The sequence below is a fragment of the Barbus barbus genome (genome assembly GCF_936440315.1).
Source record: "Barbus barbus genome assembly, chromosome: 23".
Taxonomy (NCBI): Eukaryota; Metazoa; Chordata; class Actinopteri; order Cypriniformes; family Cyprinidae; genus Barbus; species Barbus barbus.
In genome coordinates, this window is record NC_136751.1 from 2026470 (window position 1) to 2039026 (window position 12557).

The 12557-nt window shown below is 35.3% G+C and overlaps 1 protein-coding gene across 4 annotated transcripts in view; it reads left to right on the forward strand.

Annotated features, from left to right (window-relative positions):
- Nucleotides 1-12557, forward strand: part of LOC306842593 (latent-transforming growth factor beta-binding protein 4-like) — an 82369-nt gene that overhangs the window by 33846 nt on the left and 35966 nt on the right. For 3 of the 4 annotated variants that reach the window (XM_079373543.1, XM_079373544.1, XM_079373545.1), the window contains exons 6-8: nt 616-840; nt 8265-8524; nt 10759-10861. In XM_079373543.1, coding sequence (XP_079229669.1) covers nt 616-840; nt 8265-8524; nt 10759-10861 — 588 coding nt within the window. The remainder of the gene's footprint in view (nt 1-615; nt 841-8264; nt 8525-10758; nt 10862-12557) is intronic. The other variant, XM_079373546.1, reaches the window with a different exon arrangement.

The following is a 12557-nucleotide window of genomic DNA, read 5'->3' on the forward strand; positions in this document are numbered from 1 at the left end:
GTCTGATGATGTCTTTTCAAGGTCTTGTTTTCTGAGTTGTTTATGTTGTGTGGATCTCTGTCTACATGGGGTTTGTTTGACAGATGTGTTTGGATCTAGAGACCATGCTAGAGCGATTGCAGATGAATACTGCAAAAACAACCATAAAGAACCCCCCCCCCCCTCTCTCTCTCTCTCTCTCTCTCTCTCTCTCTCTCTCTCTTTCTCTCACCCACACACACACACACGGTACACTTATTTTCATTTTTTTAGGCACGGGCTTGGTCCAAGCTTTCTAAACGTATTAATAATCACAGAGATATGATATGGAAGGCATTCCGAGGCCAATAATGACATAAAAGAAATACAACAAAAAGAGTTGCTTTTTACAGAAACTTTCCATTTTGAGAGGCACTAAACCAAGATTCATAACTAGGTTGTTAACAGCATCCATTCAAAGACAATAATGACTGTGTTCTGTGTCTTTCATCAGAACCTTATTGAGCAGTTGTGGATTTTAGAGCAATAACTGCATAATTGTATAAAGTTGATGAGTGATGGATGAAGTCATTCTTCAGGGATTTGCTCTGTTTCTCTGTGCATTTTACTCACTTCCACTGTTCTTTCTCCCGTCAGTCGTGTGTCCGATGTTGTGTAAGAACGGAGGAGTGTGCGTACAGAAGGATCGATGTCTCTGCCCGCCCAACTTCACTGGAAAGTTCTGCCACATCCCCGTCTCCACCGCTGCCTCCACCAATGACATCGAGAAGCCAGCGACGAGTGCTTTGAATTCAGCCAATCAGCCGATGACGTCTGAGTACGTACTGCCTCTGCAGACGCCTGAGCAGATCAACACCAATGGTGAGAGGATCTGTGTTTTTCAGTAAATATTTCTCATGGCGGATTCGCTTTTTTTGAGGTCTTTGCCAAAGGCACAGTTTATTTAACACACATTTGTTTTTGGAGGGGCAAGTTGTCAAACAATGGGGAAAGTGTGCTTAATTGTAGTGAATGTGTTCTTCAAATCTCAAAAGTATATTAAAAAACAGCAATTCATTTGTTTTTGTTTACATAATATATGTGTGTGTACTGTGTATATTTATTAATACATACACATACACTTATATATTTTGAAAATGTTTACACATGTACATATTTATATTCATATCATTTATATTATATATAAATGTGTGTCATATATAAACAACATTTTGCTTAAATATCTGCATGCATGTGTGTGTATTTATACATACATAATAAATATACACAGTACACACACATATATTATGTAAACAAATTATTTTATTTTGTATGCGATTAATCGTGATTAATCATTTGTGAACCTTGACCACAAAACCAGTCTTAAGTCGCTGGGGTATATTTGTAGAAATAGCCAAAAATACATCATATGGGTCAAAATGATTGATTTTTCTTTTATGCCAAAAAGCATTAGGATATTAAGTAAAGATCATGTTCCATGAAGATATTTTGTAAAACCGTGATTAAGTTTTGATTAGTAATATGCATTGAAAAGAACTTAATTTGAACAACTTTAAAGGCGATTTTCTCAATATTTAGATTTTTTTGCACCCTCAGATTCCAGATTTTCAAATAGTTGTATCTCAGCTAAATATTGTCCTATCATAACAAACTATATATCAATGGAAAGCTTATTTATTCAGTTTCAGACGATGTATAAATCTCAATTTTGATAAATTGACCCTTATGACTGGTTTTGTGGTCCAGGTTCACATTTGGCAGCCCTACAATTAATGCAATGTTAGTTAAAATGCTACTTAAGTGTACTTGAAGAGAGAATGTGCTACTTTCATGGCTGTTTCTTAAGTAGACATATAAAAAGTTTTAATTTGAAGTACATTTTAGATAATTGTTTTAATAATCTTTTGTCATGTTTTAAAGTACACTTATTTTGATGTGTTGACAAACATACTAAAGCACATGTAAAGTACGTTATTATTATTTTAACTGTAGAGTGTTATTCAATATTAGATTTAAATAATATTTAATGTAAATGTACTAAATTGCAACTTTATTATTACAAATGTGTAATTAAATATATGTTAAAAATGCGTGACATATACATTAGACAATAGAATGAAATAAGTTACATGTAAAAATACACTTAAATACTACTTAAGTGGGTCAAATAGCAGTCTTAAGTTTAACTAATTGCATTTTAATATGAATTTAAAATGTATAAAATAAAACTATAGTCAATTTTAATTTGATTGCAATTAACGTGCATTTAAATGTCTAAAAAACTTGACGTTCAGTTTGCATTTCAAGTATATAAAAGTAGATATTTTTAATGTAATATTATTTACGTAATAAGTATGGTTTTTAAAAGTGTGATTCTTTTTCACTAGGGTACAGCAACTTTTTACAATTTATGCAAAATTAGAAGAACAGATCCTATTTTACCAAACACCCCGTTTCATCAAAACTTTTACAGTGTTAAAATAGCTTAAGGTTCTCATCAAGGGTAATATGTGTTTTGGCACTGTAGTCTGTTGTGTAACTCATGGCTACATACGGATCCAGACTGTTGTGATGGTGAAAAATGACTGTGTCACAGACTGGCGACAGTTATTTTCTGTTTTCATTTGGCTGCTGCTCTCAATCTGGATGTGATCCGTAAATGGCATCATCAGAGTCCTGTGAGGAATTAAAGCAGAAACACGGCTGATGCATCACACAAATGTCAGTTACACCTGGAATATGTGAGTGCGGTGCTTGAATAGATCATGTGTCTTGTGTGTGGGTTTGTTGATGCAGAATGACATCAGGGAAACCACCATGTCTACAGTTTTACTCTGAAATCTGCTCTGGGCTTTACTAAGACCTGGTGGCATTTTAATATACATATTGGCGTTTGGGCTCTTTGTTAGACAGAGGTAATGGAGAGTGACAGGAAATGAGTCTGCGTCACTCATGAGCATCACAGGTCTTCAGTATTCGTCATCTACTTTCTTGTAGGTTGATCATCTAAACCAGACTCACTCCGGTAGCTCTTTGCAGTTTCATTCTACAAGAAACAAACACCACAAAACCGTATACCCATAGTAATGTGTGTTTATTCTGTCAGGGATTGAATTTAGTATGTTGTGAAGTGTCTAGTTTTGTTCATCTTAAAGGATTAGTTCACTTCCAGATTAAAATGTTCTAATAATTTACTCACACTCATGTCATCCAAGATGTTCATTTCTTTCTTTCTTCAGTTGAAAAGAAATTAAGGTTTTTGAGAAAACCATTGCAGGATTTTTCTCCATATAGTGGACTTAAATTCATTCAAGTCAGCTGTAAATCAGCATAAAAATAACAGACAAGTTGCATTTGACCCACAAAAATAATGCAATGAAAGTCCACTGAAGTGAGTTAAAGTCAGAAAAAGTGAACTTTGTAATGTCAAATTAAAAGTTTTAGTTTAAAGTACATTTTACATCATTGTTTTAATAAACGTTTTTCATGCTTTAAAGAAGTACACTTATGTTGATGTGTTGACTAACATACTAAACCACGTGAAGTATATAATTTTAACTCTAGTGTGTTATTCAACATTACATTTGATAGATCATATATTTTAAATATACTAAATTAAAACGTAATCATTACAAATGTGTAATTACAAACATATTTAAAGACATGACAAGTTTCAATAAAATTGCATTAAAGTATATTTTAGTTGATCATAAATGCTTGTCAGTACATTCAACAGTAATTTTAACCATATTTCAAACACAGTAGATGTATAATTATGAAATTACATATAAAGATGTACTGACATACTTAATTGGATGAAAAAAACTGTGTGGAATTTAATATAAATTTAAACTATAATACATTTTGATTTAATTAGCATGCACTTAAGCATTCAAAAACATTAGGTTACAAGTTCACACTTAAGTATACTATTTTAAAGTGTATTCTTTCCTTACTCTTTTTAGACGTATGCCACTTCTTTTTCACAAGGGATGTATGACTAAAAGCTCTTAGAAACTAGCATTAGATTATTAATCCAGACTAAATATCAGATACAGTTACACTGTAAACCCGAAAAAAAAAAAAAAAAAGGTAATCAGTCACATCAAAAAGTTAGAGTTAAGAAATTCAGAATTGAAGTAAGCAGGTTTTTATTTTGTACTCATACCTGTTAATTGCTCTTAGCGTTATTTGAACTTAAAAATATCATGCAATCTCAACTTAAATGTTTTTAATAGTGGAAACCTATAGCTAGCTATAAAAAGCTAATTCAGTAAATGCTAAGTTGCTAATTGGAAACACGGTGCTTTATTAGCATATCAGTTGCTGAGTGAAGTACTATAAAAACATATACAGTTGTGGTCAAAATTTCACATACACTTTACAAAATTGTAATTATTTTACCAAAATAAGAGGGATACAAAATGCATGTTATTTTTAATAGTTACATTTATAAAAACAGATGAAACAAAAGTTTACATACGCTTGATTCTTAATACTAAATTGTTACATGGAAGATCCACAGCTTTTTTTTTTTTTTGCTTTTTTTTGTGATAGTTGTTCATGAGTCCCTTCAGAAAAATCCTTCAGGTCCCAAAAATGATTTGTTTGTTTTTTATCTTTTGCATATTTGAACCCTTTCCAGCAGTGACTGTATGATTTTGAGATCCATCTTTTCACACTGAGGATAACTGAGGGACTCATATGCAACTATTACAAAAATGTAAGTATCTACTGTAGCTTTTGAAGGGCAGTGCTAAATGAAAAAATATGATATTTAGGCAAAATAAGTCAAATGTACACATCTTAATTTTCTATTTAAAATATCCCTGGCTCTTAATGCATTGTTTTTCCTTCTGGAGCATCAGTGAGCGTCTAAACCCTCTGTAATAGTTACGTATGAGTCTCTCAGTTGTCCTCAGTGTGAAAAGATGGATCCCAAATCATACAGTCACTGCTGGAAAGGGTCCAAATACGCAAAAGATGCTCCATTTTCCATTACTCCATTCGTCACTATGATGGTCACCCCAAAAAACAACATAACATAAACTTAGAAAGCATTAAACTACCAAATGTCCCACTTGACATTAATCTTGCACAAAACAAACCCCTCAATTACTAGATTACTACTACTTTAGGCCTCAATTACATACTAAAAAGTAAGCATAAAATATTTTAGAAGATGCTAGTTCAGTATTTTATTTACTCCACGTCATTCCTAAGAAGCCGTGTGTATCTAGTGTTTAAAGATAAATGCCTTATAGGAACTTTGACCTCTGGCATTTAACCCTAATCTCAATCTGGCAACTGTCGCTCAGTGACAGGCCACAGACTCTGCTGATGGAACGCCGCCTGTTTATTTTATGAGTTGCTTTATTTAATCAGGCAGTCTTGATAAATGTGTTTCCATCTGTCATTTCATGGGGGAGTGTCAGGTGAGCTCATGTTTTTGGCAGAGAGACACATGAACAAACAGACAAAGGTGACCGCTGTATCACTCCAGAACCACAGGCACGCAAAGCTGATAAGATACGACAACAACAAAACCTCACCGAGACCTGAGGCGTGATCAGGAGAGACTACGTGAATTTAAATTCAATTCCAGTTGGGTGGACAGACCTGATGTGTTGATCTAACAGGTGACCGGTCTGGCCTGCGGTGTGTCAGAAGTGTGAGACTGGATTAATTTAGCATTAACTTTTGAAGGAATATTCCCGGTACAAGCTGAGATTTATCAATAGCATCTCTGGAATGTTGTCATCACAGACAATCATTTTGGCTTACAGTTGAAGTCTATTGAGCAAGTGTTCTATAAAAAGGACATAGAAAGTAATTTTATCACACTAGATTCATGTTAGCTATAATATACTCTTGTAAACTGCTGACACTGATATTACAATAATGTGCATTAGTTCTGAAATTGAGCAGGGTTTCTGCAGGTTTTTTGAAGGTACGTTTAAAGTGCCCCTCTTATGGATTTTTGAAAATAACCTATAATGTAGTGTGTAGCACAGCTCAAAGTGAATGAAAACATCCTGCAAAGTTTTGAATCCCCTGGTAACGGCTGAACACAAAGCAGCACTGCGCTCACAAACACTGCTTTATCAGGCATTACAGGTGAGATGAAATGAAAATGAGACCAATCGTCCCAATCACTGCAGATTAGCATCACGCAAAGGAGGGGTTTGGAAAAATGAATCGTTGAGCGAATCGTTTGGGAGTAAGGTAAATGCATATTAAAAGACAATGAAAGTGTTTGTTTTTTTACCTTGCATGCATGTCAACCTGTTGTTCGGGACTCCCAAAACAAAACATGAACATTTCATTACCACTTTAAGACTTTTTAGTAAAAAGTTCAAATAATAAATTGAATGGAACACAAAGTCCATCTCTAAATGTCTCTAAATGTGAATATTTGTAAAAACATCCCCTGTATTATTTTCAGTGCAAGGTGCCAGTAAACCCTTCAGTTTTCAAACTAAAAACACTCGTATTGTGCAAGCGGTGACTTGGATTGGGGTTATGAGCAATAAACACCGTCTGCACTGTTGTGTAACAATCTGAATCCCAAATTGAACCTGGTGTTTCCAGACAGGGTTGCAGGGATGTTCGTCCAAACAAATAAGGCTCATGTTGTTCCTGTCTTTTCTAGGCCTTTATTATCACAGAGCCGTTTTCACATTGTCTTTAGAACTCAAATCATCTTTTATAAAACACAGAGGACTGGAAAGCGCCGACATTGTATTTAGCGGTCGTTTGGCAAGGAGGGGTTTCTCTCAGAGGAAAATTGGACAAGCGTTTTGCCAAGTTTAATCTGTGAAAGGCAGGAGGTAATGGTGACTCACAGCTCGAACACGCCGGAGAATGAGTCTTCTGTTTGCAGAGATCCTAACTCGGATGCTCTCTATGCCTTTCTCTTTCTCTCTCTGTTATTTCTGGAGCATCGCTCTGTTTATGTGAGAAACAGTAAACACACTAATCTTGCTTTTTCTTTTGCTCTGTCCTGAGTATGTGAGAGTGATTTAGTGTCATTTCCAGGACTAGGGTTCAGTGCATAGAGTGAGAACATGACCTGTGATGCCAGAGGGCCGGATATTCATTAATGCGTGTTAGGAATGACCGTAAAGGCTCTTTGTGATGTTTACACGCATGCTTTGTGGGATTAAAACTGTCTTGGAACATTTTTACCGTGCCATCATTATTATTCATTTATATTTGCTTTTCAAATGCCCCTCACCTGCTGCTGAACAGGTTTTATATATTATATTATATTATATTATATTATATTATATTATATTATATTATATTATATTATATTATATTATATTGTAGTAAACAATACTCCTATAGCTAAAATGTGTTTTCCTGTAGCTCAAATAGTAGAGCATGGCGCTAGCAACGCCAAGGTCATGGGTTCGATTCCCAGGGAAAACAAGAGCTGATAAAATGTAAACTCTGTAAAGAAACAAACGAACATCATGAATGTAGTGTATTGTGTGGCTCTTGTCCCAGATCCAGACTTTTATTCTAAAATATGAAAACCCACCCTAAAATATAAATTATAAAATTTTTAAAACAAATAATGATAGTCATTATTAATTTGAGTATTTATTATTATTATTATTGTTTATTTATTAAGTGTTTTCTATTATTTTTCACATAAACTGCATCCCACAGTTGTGACATCATTTTTATTGCAATGGTTACACTACCAAAAAAAAAAAAAAAAACTATTTTCATTCAGAAATTGCAAGTAATTTTTGCAAATAATTACAAAAAATGGCAAGTGAAATTCTGAATCTAGTGAAAATTGTACTTTCTTGTAATCTTTGTTTTTTTTAAGTGTACTAATACATGTTTTAATGTAAAAACTCAATGTACTTATTATCATGCAGACAACAGGATCAATAAGGAGCTGCTTGAATGAAATAGGAGACATGTTATGTGTGAGGAAAAATGGATGCATAAAATGCTGGTTGTGAGCTTCAGCGAGAAAAGGGAATCTGCCATTTTATTCCAAAAGGAGTTATTTCTATCTCTATAAATTGTTATAAAGTATAATTTTGCTAATAAACACAATAAGTCATTTAAATAATTTAACATCAAATTACATATGACACTGTGGTGGGAATTTTCATTATTTTCTGTAAAAAAATGACTAAACTAACTATGTATGACCACACACTGTTGGATATTGTTAGTGCATACATGTAGTTAGACAGTTTATGTTCTGGAAGTCCACAGCTCTTGATTTCTGTGTCTGATCCGGTCTCTCTGTCCGTCAGCGTCCCCGATGGTGAAGGTGCGTGTCCAGCATCCTCCAGAGGCCAGTGTGAAGATCCACCAGGTGCTGAAGGTGGGCTACGGCCCCACCGAAACCATGACCTGGTCCACGGGGCTCTCGGGGGCCCGTCCTCAGCAGCTGCCGGGAGAGAGAGCCGAGGCATCGCTGCCGAGGGTTCAAGCCCAGACCATACGCGGGGATTCGGTCTACACCGAGACGTCCGGCTTCAAATACTGTTTCAGAGAAGTGCGCAATGGACAGGTTAGCTTAAAACTCTTCTGTTTGCATTCCTCATTCGTTTTAGCACCAGAGCATCTGGTTTGGTTCTAGTAGGACCAAAACTTGAGCTTGTCTGGACTATGCTTGACGAATGGAGTATGACTTGTTTATTGTGGCTGTGCCATGTGACCATGCTGAAAGTGTCGTGAAGACCACTTACGTCTGCTGAAGTGTGTTCATTCCAGATTGTTTAGCCAAAGTACTCTTATTATAGGACAATTCCCCTGGAGCAACTTGAGGTTTAAGAGATTTGTCATTCGTTCAAAAGTATGTTGCTGGAAATATGCATTTTTCTATGGAACATGATAGTAGTAATTCAACATAATGACAAGGCTGCTCTTTTCCATACAACAAAAGGGGATGAAGACCAGAGACAGTCAAGCTCCCCAAAAGGAACCAAAAAGTAGTGTATCACCCTTAAGTTGGTCTAAACCTGTCTGAGTTTCCATTTGTTGGACACAAATACACAATATTTTGAATAATTTCAGTAACCAAACTGCTGACTGTAGCCATTGACTTGCATAGTATAGAAAAAAATAGCATGGAAGTCAGTGAAAGTTGTGGTTACAACCAGTATTTGGTAAAGTTACTTTTAAAAGTATTGCATTACAATACTGCATTACTCCCTAAAAGTAACTAATTGCATTACTTACTGTATGCAACAAAAGCCCTTTCACACCAAAAGTGAAATGAATAAGCAGAAGGAAATGAAAATTCACATCTGTACAGTAGAGGGCGCAGCTCAAATGAACCCTTCAGATGTGCTGCCGTTCTGGATTACATGAAGAATAGGACGCAGGAGAAGAAAGTTCAACACTCTTCAGCAATATAAAAATGAAACACAAATGTTATGTTTATCTAAGTTCATTTTTGCTCATTTGTATGGTTGAACTTGATCATTGAAAGTCAGCAACAAAGACATTGGTTAATAAAATGGGATTAAATACATAAAGGATATTTTGTGTTATTTAACATATCCCAGGTTTGCGTCATATTCTGAGTTTCCATTTATCTGTTTTTATTCATTTTGAGGAATACTGAATGCGTTTTTGTTCAAGTGAGATGAGAAATGCATGTTCACATGTACAGTCAGATCATGTTCACACAGCAAACACAACGCCTCTGTACTTACTCCCGATTTCTCTCAACATGGCAACCAGAGCTGTCAGTTACAAAGTAACTGGAGTTACTTATAAAAAAAAAAAAGTAACTTAGATATTTTCTTGTAAAAAAAAAAAATGTGTTACTTTACTAGTTACTTGAAAAAAGTAATCCGAATACATAACTCGCATTATAGTAATGTGTTACCCCCAACACTGTTTGCAACTATATGTCATCGATTAGTCATTATAGTATTAGTGAGTGTCTGCTTAAAGGATAAGTCCACTTACAGAATAAACATTTCCTGATCATTTACTCACCTCCATGTCATCCAAGATTCAAACATTCCAGGACTTTTCTCCATATAGTGGACTTCAATGGCGACCAACGATTTTAACGTCAAAATGCAGTTTCAGTGCAGCTTCAAAGAGCTCTACATTAGACTTTTTAACCACAAATGCTTAGCTTGCTCTAGCTCTGCGATGCGTGTCTTTATTATCTGATGTTGGAAAGTTCACGCGTGACGCAGGCGAAGCACCGACCCAGTGTTTACAAAGCGAACATGCAGAAAAAGGAAACTGCCCTTTACAAAAAAGGTACAACAACGATGTCCGATGATTTTAAAGTTGGAGGAGAAAAGGAGTTTTTAACCGAAGTACAAAGACCTTTCCAACAGGATTACGTTCTGTGTGAAGACGTGCATCGCAGAGCTAGAGCAAGCCAAGCATTTGTGCTTAAAAAGTGTATAAATATGATTTGTTTTCGGAAAATGAACAATCGTTTAATTAGATAAGGCCCTTATTCCTCGGCTGGGATCATGTAGAGCTCTTCTAAGCTGCACTGAAACTGAATTTTGATGTTCAAATCGTTGGCCACCATTGAAGTCCACTATATGGAGAAAAGTCCTGGAATGTTTTCTTCAAAAAACTTCATTTATTTGCGACTGAAGAAAGAAAGACATGAACACCTTGGATGACATGGGGGTGATTTAAATTATCAGGACATTTTTTTTTCTGGAAGTGAACTTATCCTTTAACACATCACTCCATGCCCAATTCAGTTGTTTGAGTGAATGGATGACTGAAGGATTGTGTGTTTTCTGCTTCGTCTCACAGTGCAGTTCTCCGTTACCTGGTCTGAGGAGTCAGGAGATGTGCTGTCGGGGGGTTGGGAAGGCCTGGGGCATCAACGAATGCATGCTCTGTCCCGCAGGCTTAGGTGAGAGTCTGAACATGGAGAATATCAGTACTGTCAGACAGACCTGGAGGTTTACAACTATAAATCATCTGAGCGATTATAGCAGCACAGTTTGTACTTAGAGCACAAAGAGGCAACACAACACAAGTTTGTTCCTTCTTAACTCATAAACTCAGGCACACACACTCACTGATATCAGTTCAGCTGGCTGGAAAAACACGTCTATCTTGTAAAACAGAAAACACAGAATGCAGTCGCTGCATGACTTCAGGAGATAAATATAGCTTAGAGAGTTCTCTGGCAGACGGCTCATTTAAGTCCTGCTATACTATATTATTATTGCAACAGTCAAGGTGTCGCCATTAGCCCTGCATCAGCCGTCTGGCTAAACATTACAGCGTATTTACATTCCTCATCCACTTGATGAACGCTGCAAACTTCAATAGAAACTGACTTCAGCACCATTAAATATAGTGACAGGCAATGACATAATCCATGATTTTTTGGAGAAATTCATGCAGATACAAAACATGAAAAACATACAGTTTGTTATACTGTATATGGGGTAAGTTGTCACAATGGGATATACACAATGCAAAAGCTTTATATGAGGAATAGATTAAAATTTAAAGGGATATTTTACCCAAAATTGATCTCAGGTTTTTTGAGATGTTAATGCATATCATAACATGCAGTCTTTCTCATGCATTGTTTTGTAATACTGTGGGGTAAGTTGAGAGCATACAGCATTTCATGGAACAATTCATGGAACAGAAATTAAAAATAGATGCACAATTATCAAACTGTTGGTAATTGCAGTTGTAAAATGAGAGTTAATAATTACATAAAATTGTACTGAATTTCCTCCTTAGACCTGACATATTTTTTTCTAATAGCTGTTGGATAAATAAGTAAATACAATAAATATGATGATGTTGTAACTATCAAATAAAAATATTCACGTTTAAGAGGGTTTTTATAGGGAAAAGCATTTATTAATAATTCAGTCGATCAGTGCTATTTTAGTATCATTGATATAATATATTTTTTGTTGATATTTTTTTGTTGTTGATTTTTTGTTACATTTTAATCTTAGTTAAAGTTTTAATAATTTAGTATTTTTGCCCTTTTTCTTTCTTAAGCCATTAATATGTTAATATTAATAATATGCTGGTAATATGCATGCTAATAGTTGATAGTGAGAACTGGTCCCTGAACTAAAGTGTTACCTGATGTATTTCAAATCAAGACAATGATTTATGGTTTTAGTTTTAGTTAAAATCTCAAAACTATGTTTCTGATTAACTTTTTTTGCTGTAGTTCTTAGTGCAGAGAAACATTTGCTAAGGATATATTTTCATAACTGCTTGGCGACCCTGAGTGGTTGATAATGTTAAGCACACGGTTATATAATCATTTTACCCAGTGCTGAATAATGACTGGAACAATAGATCCGTCTGGTACACACTTCGGGATCTCTGGCTCCCCAGAGCCACAAATATTTAACCTCACAGGGACAAATAGCTATTTTCCTTTTGGTGAAGCACTCTGGAAAGTATGCTTGGACTGCTGGAAGACTTTGTTTGGAAAGAAACAAAAAAAGAGAGCATGCTTTCCCTTGTGAAAAAGAAGTGTGCTTAATTGCATTGAATGTGTACTTGGAGTACACTTCAAGTCTTAAAAGTATATTTTTAAAACTGTACTTACAGATAATATG